At 40.1% G+C, this 23,368-nt stretch overlaps 1 protein-coding gene across 1 annotated transcript in view; it reads left to right on the plus strand.

Annotated features, from left to right (window-relative positions):
* LOC124286342 (polyribonucleotide nucleotidyltransferase 1, mitochondrial-like) overlaps positions 1-13,673 on the plus strand; it is a 38,977-nt gene extending 25,304 nt beyond the window's left edge. Inside the window, exons 19-30 of the mRNA XM_046722703.1 lie at positions 3,958-4,024; positions 4,588-4,677; positions 5,857-6,017; positions 6,750-6,821; positions 8,568-8,631; positions 9,296-9,379; positions 10,421-10,504; positions 11,303-11,409; positions 12,210-12,262; positions 12,654-12,732; positions 13,445-13,588; positions 13,647-13,673. Coding sequence (XP_046578659.1) covers positions 3,958-4,024; positions 4,588-4,677; positions 5,857-6,017; positions 6,750-6,821; positions 8,568-8,631; positions 9,296-9,379; positions 10,421-10,504; positions 11,303-11,409; positions 12,210-12,262; positions 12,654-12,732; positions 13,445-13,570 — 987 coding nt within the window. The 3' untranslated portion in view covers positions 13,571-13,588; positions 13,647-13,673. The remainder of the gene's footprint in view (positions 1-3,957; positions 4,025-4,587; positions 4,678-5,856; positions 6,018-6,749; positions 6,822-8,567; positions 8,632-9,295; positions 9,380-10,420; positions 10,505-11,302; positions 11,410-12,209; positions 12,263-12,653; positions 12,733-13,444; positions 13,589-13,646) is intronic.
* Positions 13,674-23,368: the final 9,695 nt, after the last annotated feature.

Below are 23,368 nucleotides of genomic sequence, written 5' to 3' on the forward strand. Positions count from 1 at the left end.
CTGTATGAAGCTAGCAGCTCATATATTGATCGGTTTCTAGACACTTTGCCTAGGAAGTCCCAGGCCACCTCAGCGAAGGAGCTAGAGCCTCACCAGTTACAAGGGGCGTCCGGCGGATGGTAGCTTCACCCGACCCCACATATTGCTGAGTGCGGCGTAAAACAATACGCTCACTCACTCACTCCTGTTGAACACAGAGGTGGATTCGCTGAAGCAAGCTCATATATTATATATATACTGATCGGCTCTGACTCAATACCTTCCGGCGAAGTCGCGAAGGCTAAAGTGGCTCAAGTCTACCTCACACAGGAAATCTAGATTGGATACTTAGAGAGCTTAATGAAATCTCCGGCGTCCACCGGGAATTCTCCTCCAAGGTCTCCATATATTAGCCACTTTCGTCATATATAGCTACTTCGTCAGTCCGTTCAAGACATCGCGATAAGTTGTCTATCAACTGTATGCCATATGCCGTCTATAAGCCTCGCGAAGACAATTGCACAGGCTATTTACAACACAAGCGTCGCTATATTAATTAATCAACGGCGTTGCATAGATCTTCACAGAAATCAACCTTCCGTTATAGATTGCTAGAATATGCAATCCCGGACTACGATACGAGTATCTACATGCGTGACCATTACGCAGATCTGCAGACAATTCAATATCGAAATTGAACAGCAGCCTTGTTACAGCGAGTATAACTCATAATCGTCCAAAGTTTCTGAGAAAAATATGTACAACAAGTTCAGCTTTAATTCTACAATTATGACGATACATTCATGTATACAGTCTACAAGCTGACAACTTGCAAGTTTATTGTACCTTTATATAAGAAAGTCGGAATTATATTCAAAACTGAAGTTACTTTCACGACAGCCAGGAAAATAACCTACCCAGCATTAATATTACAGAGCGAGGTATTTCGCGCGGAGGTTTCTCGCGTTTACCTTTAACCCTCGAAACTCGCGTGGTCACTCGGGTAACCGGGAAGCTACGGTGAAGACCGGCGATTATGCTAATATCAGCGGCGGCAAGATTTTTATACAAGGTTTTTCCTGCTACACCTGTGACATCACAGCGGGAATTCTACAGAATCAAAATGCCTTGTTCTGATTGGACGCGTTGGACAACGACCTACGCGAGAGAGTCGATCTTAGTTCACAGGTCAACACTTACGTTACAAGTGACAACTATATATCAGTGAGCGAGCAAGCCTCCTTACAGTCCAGTTAATCTGAACCTTCATGATTGGGCTGCTTTCTTCAGGTTAGAGACCTCCCCTGTCAAGTTAGGGCGAGGGCACGGCAGTCAGGCAATTTTACATAAACTTCAACGAGGACAGACACACCTGGTTGTGCACCTACATCGTCAAGGACTTCGCAGCGAATAACCTAGACGACGGGATACAAGTGGATCTAAATCCACAGGGTCTCAGACTACAGCTGAATGTCATAATGAAGCTACTAACACAACTAGATGGTTAGTAAACCTACTTAAACTTTCTGATTGGAGAATTAAAACGGAAGTTTCACCCTCCAACTTGGGGATCTGAATATAGTGCTCCAACACCTCACAAGTGAGGTTTATGAACACGTCTGGATGACATACTTGGACTTCATGATACGATGATTCTATCACGATGGCCAGCAAGAGCACTGTAAATTTATCTCCACCCGAACCAAACAGAAGGGAATAATACAACAGATTATTTCCTCTATCATCAACTTACATGAGAATGAAATCTCACGTACTATATCTCCGTTTGGATCAGAACTGTCATACTCACGTGCATACAAGAGGATGGACCCAATCCGACCCTCCATGAGCTTTAATACTCATGATATTAGAGCTTAACTTCTGCATTGATCTACACAATGTTATTTGAAATAATGGAGGGTTTATTTTCTGGAGATCCGATATGGTGGTTGCCAACCATTATCTGAGAGATATCATCACCGAGGGGCGTCTCAGGTATCCACCAATTCGATCCCATGGTCCTCGCACAACAGTTGACAGTTCCTCGGAGAAGATAAGTCAATCTTACAGATTTCTACTTATCTTATAACAGATCTGAAATAGCTACATGCTATATATAATTTGCTTAAGTTCTTTTATCATCACAGTACTATGATTATTACATCATACAATATATAAGTTAACAACTCTACAGAGTTGGTTATTATATATTTACCTTAACTTAATTATATCTTAAGCATAGTACTATACTCAGATTGTAAAAATATATAAGCTAACAAACTCTACAGAGTTTGGGCTTTTATATAGGTAGCTTAAGCTTATTCATATCTTAAGCGCAGTACTATGTTTATATCATATAGGTATTTTAGCTATCAAAACTCTAAAAGAGTTTTTTGCTATTATATATTTGGCTTAAGTTTCATCATCATTTAAGCTTTATGGTTACATTATAACTTGTATTAGCTAACAAACTCTACGGAGTTTTTGCTATTATATATGTAGCTTAAGTTTCCTTCAAATCTTAAGCTCAATACTATGTTTATATCATATAAGTATATTAGCTAACAAACTCTACGGAGTTTTTGCTATTATATATGTAGCTTAAAGTTTCCTTCAAAGCTCAATACTATGTTTATATCATATAAAGTATATTAGCTAACAAACTCTACGGAGTTTTTGCTATTATATATGTAGCTTAAGGTTTCCTTCATAAACTCAATACTAGGTTTATATCATATAAGTATTTTAGCTAACAAACTCTAAAGGGTTTTTTGCTATTATACAATTAGCTTAAGTTTCATCATATCTTAAGCAGTATGGTTACATTATAAAATGTATTAGCTAACAAAACTCCACGGAGTTTTGCTATTATATATATAGCTTAAGTTTAATTATATCTTAAGCTCAGTACTATGGTTATAACATAAAAGTATATTAGTTAATAAACTCTAAGGAGTTTTTTTTGCTATATACATTTAGCTTAAGTCTAATCTTATCTTAAGCTTAGTACTATGGTTACATTATTAATCTATAAGCTAATAAACTCTACAGAGTTTTGGCTATTATATATGTAGCTTAAGTTAATTATATCTTAAGCACAGTACTATACTCATATTGTAAAATATATTAGCTAACAAACTCTACAGAGTTTTGCTATTATATATGTAGCTAAAGCTTATTCATATCTAAAGCTCAGCATTATATCTATATCATATAAGTATATTAACTAACAAACTCTAAAGAGTTTTGCTATTATATAATTAGCTTAAGTTTTAATCATATCTTAAGCTTAGTACTATGTTTATATCTTAAAAGTATTTTAGCTAACAAACTCTAAGGAGTTTATACTAGCATATTAACAAGCTTAAGTCTATTAGTCTTAAGCATTGTATTAATGTTATATATACTTTATCATAATAAGTACTTTGTAATAACCTTTATATGGCAGCTGATAAGTTAGCAGCAGGAATTCATCAGTTCAGTACCTTTATGAAGTTCCCATAGGGTTATTACAATCATCACAGTTCAAATCACTAATTATTAAAATCCAAAGTGTTATATATTTCCCACCTCCCTTTCATTCCGGGTCTACAAGCAAAAGAGCATGAGTCAGGATAAGAGGAAAATATGTAATTTTTAGAGTAAAATTGATATTTTATACTTATCCTGACTCATGAATAACTTCCCTCCCATCCTCCCACATAACACTTTGGATTTCCCTGTAAATTCAAATGTTGGGCTCAGTATATGAGGAGAGAGTGAGGCACATGGGTGGAGGTGAAGCCCTCGTTCAGCTTGTGGAAGGGAGGTAACTCGTGCTGAGTACTAATTAGTGATTTTACATTGAAGGGAGCTTCAATTAGGGAGATACAAGTGTTCCACTATGTTCGCAAGAAGAAGAAGACAAGCAAAAAGAGCATGAGTCAGGATAAGTATAAAATATCAATTTTACTCTAAAAATTACATTTTTGTTACCAGTTCCCTCCCTATGCTACCAATGAGACTGGCCGAATTGGCGCCAGCAAGAGAAGAGAGCTTGGACATGGTAGGTGGCACTACAAGTTTCTTATCAGTCAATTCTTCTTCAGTGAAACTGGCCACAAATCTGTACTCACTATCACTATCTACTAATGTTTTACAACTGTTTAACTTTCTACTCTTCTAATATGACATGGGGCGGTGGGGTAGCCTAGTGGTTAAAGCGTTGGCTCGTCACGGCGAGGACCGGGTTCGAATCCTCACGTGGGTACAATGTGTGAGGCCCATTTCTGGTGTCCCCCGCCGTGATGTTGCTGGAATATTGCTAAAAGCGGCGTAAAACCAAAACTCAGTCAGTCAGTCTAATATGACATAATGATGCAAGTGATGAGAGGTTGCCACCAGCTTTGAAGTTATCTCTTTCTGCAGTATTTGTTTGCCCCAAACAGAAGTGATGTCATTAAACTTCGATGATTTGATATTCAACAACCCCAAATTGTAACTTTATAAATAAAAGCAACATCTCATTGTGTTTTGCATACCAGTGATAAGATGCAAAATAAACTGACTTAGTTATTCATTTCTTACGAGATAAATATTATATATGTTTCTGTCTTGTTCCATACACAGGTGCCCTGGCAGAGAAAGGATTGAGGCCTTTAATACCCTCCAACTTTCCTTTCACAATAAGACTGACATCCGAGGTGTTGGAGTCGAATGGTAAGTTCATCATTAGGCCACAATCTCCCTCATTGATGGTAATTATGTTTATCATGGAGATGATCATAATCATAAATTGGTTTCATGGATTATTTGAATTGTTTATTGGATTGGTATTGTCCAAGGCACTGTACAAAGCACACCCTTTCAGTACAGTCAAACACCATCGAGTCAAACTGTGAAGTGTCAATCTTGTGGTTGTCTTGAAGCATAAGCTTGGTCCCTTTGTACTATACTACTCACACTTTGCAAAGGATCACAAAAATTCGCAACTTTACTTAAACGTAGATTTATGACTTGAAATTGTATCCATTTAAAACTGGATAAATAATGATATGGGAACACATCTTTAGGAAAACAGCCACTTTTAGCTAACGTATGCACATGATACATGAGTAACCATAAAAATGGTTTTCATGGCACCAATCAACCATTTGCAAATCATGGCACAGGTCATTGACAAGCCCACAACGCCTGTCAATAGCAGGTATGGGATCCACAAGATGCAGTGACTTACTGAAAACTTGGATCCAAGCTTACAATAAGCTTAGATATTTTAACCAAATTTGACCCCACATCATAGTTTTCTGCTGAATCAATGATTTTATCCTTAGCAAAGTGTGAATAGTATACTTCATTAGTCATCACGGAACATTTGTGTGGGAACTTGTTAATATAGGTCCCTTCAACTTTGACACAGGAGTGTTTGACTGTGTGTTTTTAACTCAACAGCAGTAATCCAGCTGTATCATGACAATTTAAAAATGTTCAAATCTTGATCAAACCAACCAGGGATTGATATTATGAGCACATCTTTGGCCCTCAGGATACAATATCATGTCATCAAACAAGTTTCCAGGTTGGATTGTGAGGTCTATTCAGTTGCCTTTGAGAGCAAGATTGTGTGGACCTATTTTATATCCTCCACACTCTGTGAGTTTTAGTGTTTTTTAATTAATATTTTCTTTAAAGTAATAAACCCTTGGGGACTCAAGGCTTGATTTTGTGCAAGGCAATATATGCTGATCAGAAGAGGTGACTCAGTGGGTGAAATGTTTGTGTTCAGTGACTTGGTTGACGACATTATGGTGGGCAACTGTTTTTTAATTTTGCTCATGAAATCAGTCACTGTCTCTGTCACTCTGTCAGTGTTACATAGAGTTCTGTTCTCCTGATTAGGTTCTTCCTCCATGGCATCGGTGTGTGGTGGTAGTCTTGCCCTGATGGATGCTGGTGTCCCCATCTCAGACGCTGCTGCAGGGGTGGCTATTGGACTGGTCACTCGCACTGATCCTGAGAAGTCGGACATATTGGAATACAAGCTGTTGACAGACTTGCTGGTATGTGTAAATCTGGAACGTTTTCAGGTTTTTATCTCATCTGACTTAAAGTTAAGTGAACGCATGTGATGGCATGTTTGTCAAGCATCTGTCGTGCTTGTGGATCCTACAAGCTGGATCTCACGAGCTGGATCCTACGAACTGGATGCTACAAGCTGGATCCTACGAGCTATGATCCTATGAACTGGATGCTACAAGCTGGATCCTACAAGCTGGATGCTACGAGCTGGATCCTATGAACTGGATCCTATGAATCCTACGAGCTATGATCCTATGAACTGGATGCTACAAGCTGGATCCTACAAACTGGATCCCACGAGCTGGATCCTATGAACTGGATGCTACAAGCTGGATCCTACGAGCTATGATCCTATGAACTGGATGCTACAAGCTGGATCCTACAAGCTGGATGCTACGAGCTGGATCCTACAAGCTGGATCCTACAAGCTGGATCCTAAACATCTCAGGAACCACCTGACTAATGAAACTGAAACATCTGATGCCTATTCCCACCAATGAAGATACCTTGACTCAATGACAATTTCAAACTGGAATTTCACTGTGACCATCTCATCTGCAATTTTGTAAAAGCTATCCAGCCATTACTCAGTCATTTTGTTCAAACTGTGATAAAATTTGATACATGTGTTGTTAATAGTTGGGCTCAACCTGGATATTCTTTGAGTTGTGTTTGACACACAGTTTAATATATATTGATGTGTGTTTGTGCAGGGTATTGAAGATTACTTAGGTGATATGGATTTCAAACTAGCTGGGACCAAGAAGGGAATCACAGCCCTGCAAGTGAGTATCATGTTGCAACACACAACCAGCGTTGCTATATCTAAGGGAGATAACTCCAGAGTGTGACTATCTAGATTGTAGGGACAGTACTTGGTACAAAATGCAACTTTCCATTTCCCCTTATTTCCTTTGTCAAATCATACATGAAGGTGTTCTTGTTGATGTTCATTATAGCTAAAATGGATAGAATTATCATTAAAACGCCCGCACGTTATCAGAAATCAGTGGGCCACTGTAACTTGATAAAGCCCGCAAAATGCTTGACGTCGGGCCATTATCAAGCCCATTGTTAGGTGACGTCTTAAGTAGCTCAGCTGTTGATGTTTAATCACATACGGCTCGTTTGAACTTGGGTTCATTATTAACGAAATTTCTGACTCACATTTGTCACATGTACCTGTGCCTTTATGCACTTTCTTGCCAGTGTCAACCATAACAATTGTACCATAAATTACAACATACAGCAATGAAAACATCGACCGGAACTCTTAACATTTTTTGAGCACTGAAAGAAATGGCTGCTTTAATATGGGCAAAGGTCAAGGTCGAATGTCGTCACTCTCAATAGTGACGTTACCTGTTTTGTTCTATGACAGTGACCTCCGTCGTTTGATGTTAGCAATAAATGTTTCAAAACCGATGCTGTTGTTTGTATTCTTATGTTATTAGAAATTCTATCCATTTTGGCTATAAAAAGGGTAACGCTATTTTTCAGGGCATTATCATTTGCCGAAGCCATCAGTCTTTTCAACTGCCCTCCTTCGTCAGGCAGTTAATGAAAGACCTCGGGCTTCTGCAAATGATAATGCCCTGAAAGATAGCGTTACCCTAAAATTATACTATAGGGTATTTATATAACGCACATATCCACGCAATTAATACATGCTCAAGGCGCTGGTATTGTTTCCCTCGATCATTGGATGTCAATCTCAACAGCACATCTTATTATCAATCTCAACTCCCTGGGGAAGCATATAACTCTTGCAGCCACTAGGCAGACAGAGTTATTGTGGCTTTCCCATCCTTACGAGGTACCCATTTACCGCTGGGTGGGCTGGGACACATAGTCACATTACTTTGTCCAAGTTTACTGCATGTTGCTGTACCCGCAACTAGGTGTTTGCACATATTCATGTGGCCACCATCTAGTCATATACTAATGGATTCATGGGTTCTTTTAAGTGCACAGGGTTGTGTACTGTACACTAGGGGTTGTGACAACACTGAAAGAGTCTGCACACAAAGCTGACTCTAAGGTTTTTACACCCGGTCACAGGTGGGCTCGATCCTGACACCTCAAGCTCATAGGACTGATCACCAAAATGCACCCAATGCATATAGTTTGGGTTTCATGAATTCACCAGCGTATGGCTCTGAGTGCATGTGAAATTCAAGTTAGTTTTGAAGTAATTAGGACGGGGGAAATGATAGATGAGTTACTTTGATGTTTGACCACTGTAGGGTTTAGTTATCGTCAGACTGCTCTAGGGTTTAGAGGCAGTGACTCACAATTAGACAAGTACCTGTAAGATATTATTTGGCTCTTAGCTCAGGTTCTAGTCTTGTTTTCATTTCTTCACACACTTAAGAGAATGACATTATAAATCCTCCATTGTTTTATCATTTGTGATAGGTTCACATTCAGGTCCTTGTTTAGGTCAAAGATAAGAGATTCACATTTAACTGATTAGTTTCCAGATAAATTTAGGTGAATTCTGCAGATGTGTGTTGTCTGTTTTCATGCATGCGGACATCAAGCTGTCAGGGATTCCCATTAAGATTGTCATGGAAGCCATACAACAAGCAGCAGGTAAAGTGACAATTTACTGCTCATTGTTGGAAATGTGTTTGGGGTGTTTGTTGATTGTGTAAATGGTCAATTCTTGATTAAGGAAACCTGTGATTGATAGTATTGTCAATATCACCTTAAGGTAGGATGACACACCACTTGAATTTGGTAATACATGACCCATGAAGATCTGGGTTAGAATTGGTCTTCAGTAACCCATGCTTATCGTAAGAGGCGACTGACGGGATCGGGTAGTCAGGCTTGCTGGCTTGGTTGACATATGTCATCGGTTCCCAATTGAGTAGATTGATGCTCATGCTGTTGATCACTGGATTGTATGGTCCAGACTCGAATATTTACAGACCGCTGCCATATAGCTGGAATATTGCAGAGTGCAGGGTTAAACAACCAACCAACCAACCACAACTCAGGTGTGTCGACACAACAATCAGCCTGATCCACCATGTCAGTCAGCTCTTACGACAGACAGTTAATACTTGTGACATACTCAAACCCTGAAATCTCTGTATTGGTATATCTGGGTTTATGTGGAATTATTCACATTCATCATGAGATATCTGGTAGAAGCTGCTATTACTGTCTAGTTTCGAAATACATGACACATTTTATTTGTTTGATAGCAGCCTGGAATAAAATCTGTTTCTTTCCCTTACCAATTATACAGATGCAAAACATGAGATATTGAAGATTATGAACAACACACTTGCAAAACCAAGAAGTTCCCGCAAAGAAAATGGGCCAGTAACAGGTACCAGGGTCTTATATTTTTCCTTATCCTGACTCATGATCTTTTATACAGGTATCAAACCTTTCCCTGAAGATTATGGTAGTGGAACACTTGAATCCTTGAAGTTCAAAGCGGATGTATAAATACTCACCCATGGGTTACCTCCTTGCCCTTTCCCGTACCAGGGTCTTATTTCATTTGTAAGCGTTGATTTACTTAAAAAATTACAAAGCGTTGAAAAAACCCCAATACAGTTGATGGCGAAAGATTGATTCTCCAATGCAAAACTTGTTCATAATATAATTTAGGATAATGATTGCAATTTCAATTGTTATGTGCAGCTTTCAATGGCATATGATTGTCTGGTGTGATTTAGTTTTGAGAATACATGTATGTTAAATTTGTTTACAAATGTATACAAATTTTAAATGAAATTCAGCTGATAATGATGACTGATGGCCAGGATCTGGTGCAAAATGTGTTTGTAATATGTAGAACTTTAGAATGTTCCGCTTGACAATTACTGTATTTCATAATTATATTTAGGAGATAAACATACTGTGTTGGAAAATCAGATGTATATAACGAAATTATAATAGCTCTAAATTTGATTTAAAACCGAACGTATAGCGTGAGGTTTTAAATAAAAAATTAGAGCTAGCTACTGCGTTGGAAAATCAGAGGTATATAACGTGATTATATACCTCTGAATGACTTTGATTAACCAGTCACAATCCAGTATTTACTGAAGTCATGGTAGAATTGGGCTTATAGACTATATGTCCTTCACAAGATGACTGTTTGATACAGTACCATCAAACAGTCACCTTGTTAGTGATGTTATCTTACCTTTTAGTTGAACATTTTAAGCTATATTTGAGTGAACAAGATTTTATTTCTTCTTTGGATGTTGACAAAAATGTTTTGTGAAAATTGAGTTACTTTTTACAAGTTTGGAAAAAATGAACTTGTCATGTACTGAATCAAAGGGAAAGGTGATTATTACCATTATGTCATTTTTATTTGAATGCTGTGTAACTATGTTGTTTTGCCATGTTGTAGAGACATTGCAGGTACCTCTGCACAAGAGGCCGAAGTTTGTGGGAGCTGGCGGCTATAACCTGCAGAAGATCCGCAGTCAGACAGGTGGGTATTGGAGACTCATGGGGAGGTGCAAGCATCATGGTATGGGGTGGAATAGGCCTGAACCAGAGAGTGGGTCCTGTGGTGTTCCAGAACCTTGGTCCAGGGAGAGGAGGCGGCATCACAGCGGCGCTCTACATCGACTAAGTTCTCAGACCCCACGTCATACCACATTTTGCACATCACTGGAACAACATTTTCCAGCATGATAACGCCCGGGCCCATACTGCCAGAGCTACACGGGACTTCCTACAGCAGAATGGTGTCAAAATTATGCAGTGGCCAGCCCTTAGTCCTGATTTAAACCCAATTGAACATCTTTGGGATGAAATTCAGAGGAGACTGAATAATGTCATACCAAGGCCGAACACAGCCGATTTATTGCGCCAGGCCTTTCTCAGAGTATGGTTCCAGGTGCCAATGGCCTTCATCAATCGATTGGTGCACTCCATGCATAGACGCTGTGCTGCAGTTATTGCCGCTCATGGTGGTCACATTAGATACTGAAGTCAAGAGTCTGAATGGACTGCAAACGTTCACGTAATGTCTTGAAATTGTGCTGAGTTATTCATTGATGTGTCAAGATATTGTACACAAAAAATGTTCTTGATCCGCTTATCATGTCCATTTCTGTAATGATTTGATTACAGTGCCTATCTAACTTTGAATTCATACTGACATTTGTTTTGCTGCTGAGTATATTACTGTCTAACTTTGATAAAATCTTCAACTTAAGTAAGAAAAACATTCTTCACTAGGCGTTAACTGAACCTAATGCTGATCTCACGTCTCTGTGTTCAGGGGTGACCATTACTAACATGGATGAGACCACGTTCCAAGTGTTTGCCCCCAACAAGGATGCCATGGAGGAAGCACGCGAGATCATGGAGGAACTGTTGCAGGATAATGTCAGTACCAGTGGCATCTTGATTGCATTAATGAAATTTGATCACTAGTTCTTTGGGGGTTTTGGTTATCTGGTCTAGTATGTCAGGAACATAAAGACTTTCGATAAATTTCATGATCTACAGACCACCGCCATATAGCTGAAATATTGCTGAGTGCAGTGTTAAACATCTACAACCAACCAGTTGTATCAGTTGTCATGGTAACAAATTCACAATAAAGATAATGATAAATGCAAATATTAGAGTCCTGTAGGTTTTGGCAAGAAGAAATTTAGTATTTGTTCTTTGACATCACAACTTCCAATTTAGAATTTGAGATTATGTTATCTTCATGGACAACCCTCTTTGTTTAACTACTGCCCATATTTAATAATGTATGTATGACCCTTAAAACACTCTGATAAATTAAATTAATTTCATTTTGGGTGTGATTGGGTGGCCTTGTTAAGTGTCCACTTGTCACGCCAAAGAACTAGGTTTGATTCCCCACATGGTTACAATGTGTGAACACCATTTCTGATGTTACCTGCTGTAATATTGCGAAAAGCGGCGTAAAACCTCGTTAGGATGAGAAAGCCACAATAACTCGGTGCGCCTAGTGGCTGCAAGAGTTGTATACTCCCCAGGGAGTTGAGATAGATAATGCGATGTGCCGTTGAGATTGACATCCAATGATCGAGGGAATAAATACCAGCACCTTGAGCATGCACTAGTGCGTGGATATGTGCGCTATATAAATATCCTATAATAATACAAAACTATACTCATGTTGGTGTCAGTAGATATTTCTTGTTTTATAGGTGCCAGAGTTTGAATTTGGTGCTATTTGTACAGGGAAGATTGTTGAAATCAAGTAAGTATAGTTGTCGGTGGTGCCTCTGAGGGTTTAACTGTGCATATTGAAAAGTTGTAAGATTCATTTGGTGTTTGGTTTCCCAAGTCCAGGTGTGATCTGTTGAAGTTTAAGCTTGATATTGCTTTAATATATCTGATATATATCTATCACATTTCACACTATGTGATGCTGCTATAACTTCAAGTATTCATTGGGGTGATGGGGTAGTCCAGTGGTTAAAGCGTTCACTTGTAACACCAAAGACCCGGGTTCGATTCCCCACATGGTTATAATGTGTGAAGCCCATTGCTGGTGTCCCCGCCCGGATATTGCTGGAATATTACTAAAATGAGCATAATACCAAACACTCACTCACTCAAGTATTCATTGTGTAAAATGTGTTGTACAGAGAATATGGTGTGATGGTGGAGCTTCACCCCCGACTGCAGCCCGTTCTCATTCACAACTCTCAGCTAGATATGAGGAAGGTAGGTAGCCCTAAGTGTGCCCTGAATATGCCCTGAATATACTCTGAGAATGCCAAGAGCATAGTTGAGTAAGTCTGAATGGGAGACGAGTGCATAATTGATCCAGTAATTTGCTTTGCAGAGTTGTTTCCCTTATCCGCCCCAGGATGTCTTGGATTATGTCTACCATATTAGTAGTCATGTGGTAAACAGCAGTGCCTTGTGTCACTTGTATATTTCTATTTGCATTGAGTGGATAAGCTGTTCACCTCACACAGAATGAGTACTTAAACTTTCATACCCAAACTTTTGCTGGTAATTCCACTCAGGACTTGCAGAATTATGTTTGGTCTGAACTTTACTTACAACCTTTGATTTGAAAATATATAATGAAAGGCAGATAAATTTAGCCTCCTTATCATGAATTACAATACATATCAATAACATATATCATTGCACACATTTGTCAAAATTGATCATGTGTAATAAACACACGTATTAGTCTGGACACTCACTAACTCTCACTCACTCACTCACTCTCACCAACTCTCTCACTCACTCACCAACTCACTCACTTACTCTCCCCAGCTCACCAACTCTCACCAACACAACAACTCACTCTCACCCACTCACTCACCAACTCACTCACTCTCACCAACTCTCTCACTCACTCACTCACCAACTCACTAACTCATTCGCTCACTCACCATGTTACATGTCACTCATGTTACAGGTGAACCACCCATCAGTGCTGGGACTAGAGGTGGGGCAGGAGATCAGGGCCAAGTACTTTGGGCGTGACCCTGCCAATGGACGTATGCGGTTATCTCGGAAGGTTCTCCAGACCACTGGAAGATAGATGCGATTGTGATGGTTTGCGATTGTGACGTATGCGGTTATCCCGGAAGGTTCTCCAGACCACTGGAAGATAGATGCCATTGTGATGGTTTCCTCATTGTGATGAAACAAAATCTTTTGGAAATAGAAACATTTTCAGTGGGCTATTAAAGCGCACCCAGAGTTCTCCTGAACACTCTAATCTGACTTTTGAGTGCGTTTATTGTCACAGCAGTGTGTTATTGTATGATAAACAATGACCACAATTAAATCTGAACAGGATATATATCCGTTATTCTCAGACACACTCACACACTCACTAGTTGTGAGCATATGCCTCCACATAGAAATGACATCACATGTTTTATGAAAAAACATCAAGTTGTGAGCATATGCTTACAATCTCTAGAAATGACATCTTGATAGACTACGATAACTTTTCATGAAACAATCCCAGTAATTTGCCCTTAAATGATAGTCGTTTCACTTACAGAAAAGCTGCTGATCGAGATAAAACTAGAAATTATATTTCAAACACTGATATTGGGACAAACCATGCTTGGTTTTTATCATTATTCAAACACTGAACAAACCATGATATGAGATTTTTCATGTAGCTACCTTACATACACAGATCTGTTAATTGTTAGCATGTACCACTTATAGTAACATATGACCTTATATACAGAAAGGTCACTAGGTTTTCTGCCCACACTGAGATGACACTGGTCATATCCAGCTGATGGTGATAAGCCCACTCACTGGTACATATAGGACAAGAGTCAACTCACTCTGTGGTAGCCTGATGGACAGTGAAGTGTACTCTCACAACTGAGGTGTGGGAATTTGTCTAGTCCAGGTGTTGACATACTGTAATAACTATTGAACGAAGCCTCAGGTTTATACCAATATATGTAAATATGGTTTGTATTGTTTGACTTATATTACTTGTACATATGTAAATTTCATATGACAGATGTGAAAATATATAATGAAATGAACACAAGTTTGGTGTGCTTTATTCTTGACATATGACCCCTTCTCCTCAGAACCGCCTCTGTGGTGTATTGGTTAGAGCGTCCGCCCAGAGAGCGGAAGGTCGCGGGTTCGATCCCCGACCGCTTCATACCAAAAGACGTTAAAATATGGTACTTGTTGGTCCTTGGCTGGCGCTCGGCATTAATGGGTACAACAAGGACTGGTCGGCTCGTAGTCAGTATAATGTGTCTGAGTGGGGTATTCCTGCTTCATTGCTGCATGGTATCTCAGTGGGCTAGCACTATAAAACCAGCTTAAGTCTGGGCTAGTACATGCAGCCGCACATACACATACACACGCATGCATGCACGTCTTCATATGAGTGAAATATTCTCAAGCACGACGATAAACTAAATTTCACCTCACCTCACCTTCTGCTCAGCATTGATGAAACCAATCCACTCAACTGTGGTTTGATGGTTGCCAGGCGGTGCTGTTTTCTGGCAGGCTGTTTATACCAATTGTTTTCAAAATGTTTACCAAACATTATCTGTGAGTAGATTTGAATTTGGATCGAAAACAATTATGAATGTGCACAGTGATGTGTTTGGAATATTACTAAAAACTGCGAAAAAACATACTCACTCACTCACTCTCACTCACTACCCAAATATGAAGAAATAGGGGTGTACAGGATTCACACACACACACACACACACATTTTATATAGTGAGAAGCACACTTGTTCCCATCGCGACTGCCTCCGTGGTGTAGTGGTTAGAGCGTCCGCCCGGAGAGCGGAAGGTCGCGGGTTCGATCCCAGACCGCGTCATACCAAAAGACGTTAAAATATGGTACTTGTTGGTTTCAGCCTGGCGCTCGGCATTATTGGGTACAACAAGGACTGGTCGGCTCGGAGTCAGTATACTGTGTCTGAGTGGGGTATTCATGCTTCACTGCGGCATGGTTTCTCAGTGAGCTAGCACTATAAAACCAGCTTAAGTCTGGGCTAGTACAAGCAGCCGCACATACACATACACACGCATGCACGTCGTCATATGAGCGAAATATTCTCAAGCACGACGTTAAACCCAATTTCACCTCACCTCACCTTGTTCCCATCGCTCTGCCATATTGCTTATGTTGTGTACAGTTTTTACTCACTCATTGGAACTCAGGACCAAAGGTCTTGGGTAGGCTAGTGTTACAGTCTGCACTGTAAATACATTGACATAAGCCAAATTCAGTTTAATGCTGCTTTTGAACAATATTTCCGTTATCTGACAGGCTTTCAGCTTCAGGTGGGAGAAAAACTTTGTAATGTATATACATGTATTGGAACCCACAGCTCTGGGGTACCAAACCACTCGTGTTCACACATTCGATTCAAAAAGTCGCTTGAGACCGGAACTGAAGACATGTAAATATGCATTATATATCTTACTGACAAAACTAACAAAAACCCGACTGGTATATGAAATAACTCCTAAAGAAGCGATAACGGATCTGTGGTAGTTTGGAGTAAACCAACACATCATTGGTACTCCAGGATTTAGAACCATTTGAGCTAACAAAATACCACTGGGGTTTGAAAACCATTTTGGGCAAGCATAGATTACTTCCCTTACTACACATAAACCATCGGTCGCGTTTTAACGCATTTTTTGCTTCTTTTAGATATTATTACATATATTATAATGTACAGTATTTATATAGCGCCGACTTCCAGCTCGGCTGATCACAGGCGCTTTGTTCTTTCCCTCGATCATAAAATGTCAATCTCAACTCCCTGGGGACCATACAACTCTTGCAGCCACTAGGCGCACCGAGTTAATGTGGCTTTCCCATCCTTACGAGGTACCCATTCACAGCTGGGTGGACTGGGACACATAGTCACAGTTCTTTGTTCGAGTTTACTGCACGTTGCTGTACCCGCTACTAGGGTACGTATTCATAGTGGCCATCTGGTCATATACCAACAGATTCGTGTGTTCTTGTAAGTGCACAGGGTTGTGTACTGTACACTAGGGGTATGGCAACACTGAAAGAGTCTGCACACAAAGTTGACTCCAAGGTTTTACACCCGGTCACAGGTAGTCTCGATCCCGGCACCTCAAGCTCGCGGATGACAATGGAGGTTACAATGCCAGAAGGCAGTATACCTTGACCTTGTCACTTTGTAAAACAAAACAATATGTTATTTAAAAAGCACGACAATGGGAGAATTTTTCACACTTTGATTAATTTTCACATTTTATGCTTGTTTTTGTAAGGGCGACAACCTGACCATGTCCCCTCTGAGATTCCATACATTTGTGTATTGATGTCACCAGCGACATATGGAAAGTTAGATTAGATTATCTAATATTGCGTCCCCAGGAACGTATTGTCTGGTGTAGATAATTTAATCAGGCTGTTGTGACATTTGTATCTTTGACGACCTTTTTATCAATGTATTGACGTCAAACATCAATATTAAACCAATTATATCACATGGATATGTTCCCCTGATTCTTTTGAATCAACTTAACTTCCTATACTGTTACCAATTAACACGGAACCTGAGAGATAATCAAGTCGTACTATCTGCACACGACAACTGTACAACACATTTATTAAACGTATCCATAAAGTGAGAAGTTGTGGTACAGTGAACAGAGTGACTGACCGGCCAGGTCGGTAGTTTGATCCCCGAAGGCGTCCTACCGAAAGAGAGGACTTGTGGTTTCCCTGCCTCAATCTACGTCAAGGGCATAAAGCCAATACTGGTCGCCCCAGAGTTAGTATAGTGTGTCTGGAGTATCACAGTAGACTAGCTCAGTTGAACCGACATTAATCCGGACTGGTAGAAACAACCACGCAGTAGGGCTGGGACGGGTCCAAATTTTCTTCCCGGGTACCCCACCTCCTATTACCCTACCCTACCCGGATACCCGTTATATTAATTCCTGAATCAAATTTGTAAGAAAGGACAATAGATATCTCAGCTCGGAGACTAAAAGTTCGAGTTTTTCAATATCTTAACCATGTATTATATTTAAAAGAAGTGACTGTAATTATGTCTAAATCTTCAAAGACAATACAACTTTTAATCATGAAAGAATAACATATGACATTTTTTAATCTGTTAGTCACATGATCGTAACGGGTCTGGGTATTGAGACGGGTACCCGGGTCCAACTCATTACCCACCCGTCCCCGGGTATCCCCGTTACCCGTCCCAGCCCTACCACACAGACACTTAATTGCATGCTAGTTGCTATTTGGTTGCAATAATCGTGCAATCGACGGTAAATGAGATTTTACCTCACCCGTTGGAGCAATGCAACGATTCCCGGTGCTTAGCCATGATTTTCAGTGGTCCGCTCATATGATTTTCAATGCTATATATCGCCCTTAATGGGATCAATTTCTGAGGATAGTCTAACCTGGGTATTTATTTACACTGACGTTTTATATTTACAACGAGCCATTATCCATGACCTTTATGAAATTGCCACTCCATGTCCATCCCACAGGCCCAGATAAACACGACCTATCTTTATTCCAGAGTAGAACTGTCTCCAAGAACACATGCATTTCAATAAGGCCCGATGCACCGATGCACGTGGGACCCGAATCTACTGTACTGATAGTCGTAAGACGAAACTAGGTAACCTGTGGTGATTCTGGGTTAGGATTGGTCCCTAGCAACCTACTTTGGTCATTGAACTGGTTCCACTATTGGTACGCGCCTCAGACTAGGCTGCTCCATATGTGGTTGTAAGATGCAACTCACTGAATCACCCATAATGGATTGTCTGGTCCATGATATCTCATGAATGGATAGCCTGGTCCATGATATCTCACGAATGGATTGCCTGGTCCACGATATCTCTCGAATGGATTGCCTGGTCCATGATATCTCACGAATGGATTGCCTGGTCCCTGGTCCACGATATCTCACGAATGGATTGCCTGGTCTACGATATCTCACGAATGGATTGCCTAGTCCACGATATCTCACGAATGGATTGCCTGGTCCACGATATCTCACGAATGGATTGCCTGGTCCACGATATCTCACAAATGGATTGCCTGGCCAAGACTACAGTGTTTACAGACATTACTGGAGAATTAATGACAGCAGCGTTAAACAGCGCCAATGACCGTCAACAGCAAATCGATTGGATATAATATGTAAACAGGCCGGACGGTTGCTCTTGTTATTCCCCATTATTTTGCCTGGCCGGGTTTCGATAATTATCTATACCCATAACAAGCCTCCATGATAAAACTGTAATATTGCAGACCATGGATCCAGTGACCAACCGGACTTCAATGTCAGATGATGGATCGCTGTTCGCGCTATCAACCACTTATAGATTTCTCTTATACCCATTCGGTTATCTTACGGTATGGTGTCAATGAAGTTGCAAACTTGCTGATTGTGGAATAATACGAAATCTCAGAGCAGAGACAGACAAGAGCCTGTGTATAAATAAACACGGTTCAGTAGAACACTTAGCACCACGATAGATGTGCCAAGAATGGAAAGAAAAGATATAATTGCACATAATTGTGAAGTCAAGCAGTCATATTACTGATATAGGGGGAAGTAAAAATACGAAATTGGACCTAAAGATAATACAAACTGAATGTTGTCTCACGGTCTTTTGAACATTCCAGAAATACCACGGACCGGACACGAGATTCGGGCATGGAATCAAACCCAGACATCGGACCTGACGAGCCACCTGAAGCTAAAATACCATCCCGCTTCATAAAATAGCATGACAGATGCTCAAGGTGGACCTTTGAGAGTAAGTGAAACGGACTAGTCTACTCAAGCTGGCCCAGAACGTTATACGAACCCTCAGTTTAATCAAGAGAGTTGGTAGTTTATAGAATAAAGACATATTATGGCCATGTCACCTTTGGGACATTGTGTACAAACCCTAGGATCGAACCCGGATCTCCTGCGTGATGAGCGAACACGCTACCTGCTGGACTTAATGAAACACAAATATTGATGATCAGCAATGATATTGCTTCAGACATTCAGCGTATTTGTAAATACCACTTATATTTTCCATTAACAGACAGTCGGGCAACTAATCTGATATAAACACAGACTGTGCCGACAACCCCGTGTGTTAAACTGATCTCCCTTCGCTCCGAACACATGCTGTTGGCAGAGGCGCCAGGATGATATTAAATATATTCTACATCGGATGTTATGTTGGCAGCGACCGTAAGTTCAAACAGGCTTGTTTCTGTAATATCGGGATGTTCCTGAGATTAGAGTCTAGCACGAACTGCTACGTCACGCCGTCCTTGGATTCAGATGGGCGAAAAACGTTAATCCATAGTAATGGGTTGCTAAACACTTCAATCATTATAGCCGGCGCAACAGACGTGGTGAATTTTATAGGATAATGTGTAAAATGAAAAACACACACGGAAAAATATGCCGTTGGTGATTCCGTGTCGAGCATCAGAACCAACGGTAGTGGCAAAATAGATCATTTGATTTAAGGATGTCTCCAGTTTAATCTAAGCACGGAGCTTATTCGATACATTAGAAGAAAAAGAACGACCCAGAAAAAAGTTTTTCGTGATAAAAGTCATAAATGGAGTGGAAAGGCCCCGAAGTTCATCTTTTATGATGATTGAAAAGGTTTGGGTCGTTAGACGTTAATAGTAGCTTGGATTACCTGGAATGAAAGATACCACTTGCCCGTTTGAGACATCGACTTTGGGGCTTGAGACGTGCCGAGAGCAATAGGGATGCGCAATGAATTTAATTTGCACTTTTTGACGAAAGGATAGCCCTTGTAGCTCTTGTTTGACGTGATTGAGGGGTGTAATCTAAATCGCAGACATTAATCGAGTGTCCTGCCCCGATGAAAACTGCCCCGTTTGTATTTTACGGACTTTTTAAGGGCGCCGGCCCAAGCTATGGCTGAATGCCCTATGTTTAAATAACAGTTTCTCCAAGACAAATTTGTTCTTATTTGCGAGGCACGTGTACGGGCTGTAAAAATAAGAGAACCGGATTGTTTAATTTCTGCGGATTTACATTTTAAAAGATGCTATTTGCTGGGTTTAGCAAGGATGAAAGTCGATAATACAGCTTTATGTGTGTTGTCCTCAAGATGTTATCATACCCGTGTAACAAGTTCGTTTCGAAATTGCATTTAAGGATACGAACATGTTCAAATTCCTGCTGTTTATTTGTTTTGTACGAAACTACGTGACTGAAATCAGGCATTTGCAATACCTGACGTGTACAACTAAAGAGACATTTTACATCAGGAGAGGGATCTATTTTGAACAACCACTGTTTTTACGGTTCTAATGAACATAAATTTCATCTGTTTACGAATAAAAATGGTGACCTGGGTTGCACGCAGCTTTGAATTGTACTTTTATGGTATCACAGACTGATGACCGAGAGCTTGATAACAAAGTTCGGGGAATTTGACACTTTTGTGAATTCCACGGGTACAGGTATGGCGCTGACAAACCAAGCATCACAATCAGGACGCATATTGGATTCGAACCCCCGATCGGTGATTCCTGATACGCTTAAGGGATGTAACTCTGCATGAGGATTTGTGGTGCCTGACATGATTGGCTGTATGTAATTCACAAGTGGTGACAGAAATTTAATGATTTACACTAACATTTTGGAATGTGTTATAGTCTCATACTAAGTTGCAGGTTGCTTTAGGTTACGCTAGATGATATTTGAACCTATGAACGTATATTTGGCTTCATTCTACGACATTTTGTACTGTTTTACAAAACTGGACGAAATGCTGATGACATGATCTACACGTTCATCGTTTTTCAGAAGTTACCACAAAAATGTTCAAATTAACCTTGAACACTTTAACCTTAAGCCACTGGAGCTTAGACGCTCTTAACATCACAACGTTGTTTAATCTGTGTAACGCCACACATCTTTCAAAGAACATTGATATTGATCATTTATAAAATCTTCAATGTTTCGATTTAAGGATCTTTTTGGCAAAGTTCTATTTTAGAGCCTCTAATTGTTTACTTTGTCCTGTTTGTTTTATGCACATGTGAGTCACGTCTTTAAGTTGATATAAGTTCACATCCTGTTCAATAATTCTTGAAATGGCTTTGTTTGGAACACATTTGTTAGTGTTCTTTTATGTCTAAGAAAGACATGTAGGTTTACGAACAAAGACGTCTTTGATGCATCTGTGCCGATAGAGCAGATAGTGTAATAGGAATGATCACTGGATAGGAGTAGAATAGATACTATTACGTTAGGTTACTTTTTTCGAATTTCCACGTAATCCTTAAGAGTTTAAGTGCCATGAACATTGACAGTCTTGCACAATGGCCCCAAAAAACCCTATAAAATCTTTCATCAATGACAATGCAATAAATAGATCGATAGATAGATAGGCAGATAGATAGATAGACAGGTAGATAGATAAATAGGCAGACAAACAGGTCGATAGGTTGGTAGGTATATTTTAACAACGAACCCAGTTCGACTGTGTTAAAGTACAGCTATGTGTGGTAACACCTGAGTCGTCACATATATATTATGTTATGCTTACTTTCATATTCATTAACTAAATCTAATCACCAGACCTTCAGAGCGACCATGAGGAACTTTAGCCAGGGGAGGTAACTCCAGCAACACTGATGATTTAATGAACGCGCAAACCCGTTTCAGGCGGGACTGTCATGCAGTTCTCTATGTAAGTGAGGCTAGTTGAGCACCGCACACGGGTGGCAGATAAGAACATATAGTACAGTGCATCTTAACAATTTATGTTATCTGTGTTGCTTTTATCTCTAACAAACATATTTAGTCCAGTGATATTAATACGTTTCACCGTATATATGATGTCACACGGCTTCGCTTGCATCTAGGAAGACTGGTCATTTGTCTCTCTGTTGCGCAACCCTATTGCGCTGCAGTTTGCCAATGATGTATGTGCGTGCGTGCGTGCGTGCGTGCGTGCGTGCGTGTGTATGTAATTTTGTCTATCTTTGCAGTCTGAAATTAACAGAGGTGAGCTACATAAATTGAGATTCCTTTCGACATTTTCTTAATTGATATAATCCAGGAACTTTTTACGACATTCAGAGACCATATACCGGTATATGGTCTCTGCCACATTACATAGATATTTCTGACTTGGTTTGAAAGTCACTTCTAATATGTTTCCGATGTGAGAATGTCAAACAGCCTTCCTGATTCATTTGGATTGTTCAGTACTAGATCAATAGTGACGCCCGACACGTTGAGCGCCTGGGGGAAGCTAAATGAATTATACTGTTTGAGGCAACCACTCCCTTTGCGAAATTGTGCCTTTAATATTACACCTGTAAGTAAGCACATTAGAAAATCAATCGGGTTACCCCGGCACTTTCCGGTTCTTTCCGACACACGGTGTTGGTAAAATGACATTTCAAAGCGAAATAGCCCACATGTTAAGATAGATATTGAGATATGACCGGAGTATGTATGACAAATAAACATTCCAGGATCTCGACCGTCTATTAAATTCTTTTGTTATCTCGTTAAACGGAGAAATTTAGCGCATATGGTCCATGTCACCTGCCGTATTTACCTGCCGGCGGTGTCTTTGATCGTTTGATCTAGCCAATCACGGTACCTTTGATGTTCACCTGTCGCGTACTACAGAGAGAAAGTCACTCCATGTTTGATCTTCGTGTTGAAGGTGTGTTAGGTCAGGGGTTCTTTCTTCCATGTGTCGTTCGTCACATGGTAAGAAGTGCGTATGGGTGTGTGCATGTGCATGTGCGTGTGCACGTGCGAGCGTGCCTACGTGCGTGCGTGTGAGGT

Source organism: Haliotis rubra, unplaced genomic scaffold, assembly GCF_003918875.1.
Source record: "Haliotis rubra isolate DU_JTF1 unplaced genomic scaffold, ASM391887v1 Scf380, whole genome shotgun sequence".
In the NCBI taxonomy this organism is placed as follows: Eukaryota; Metazoa; Mollusca; class Gastropoda; order Lepetellida; family Haliotidae; genus Haliotis; species Haliotis rubra.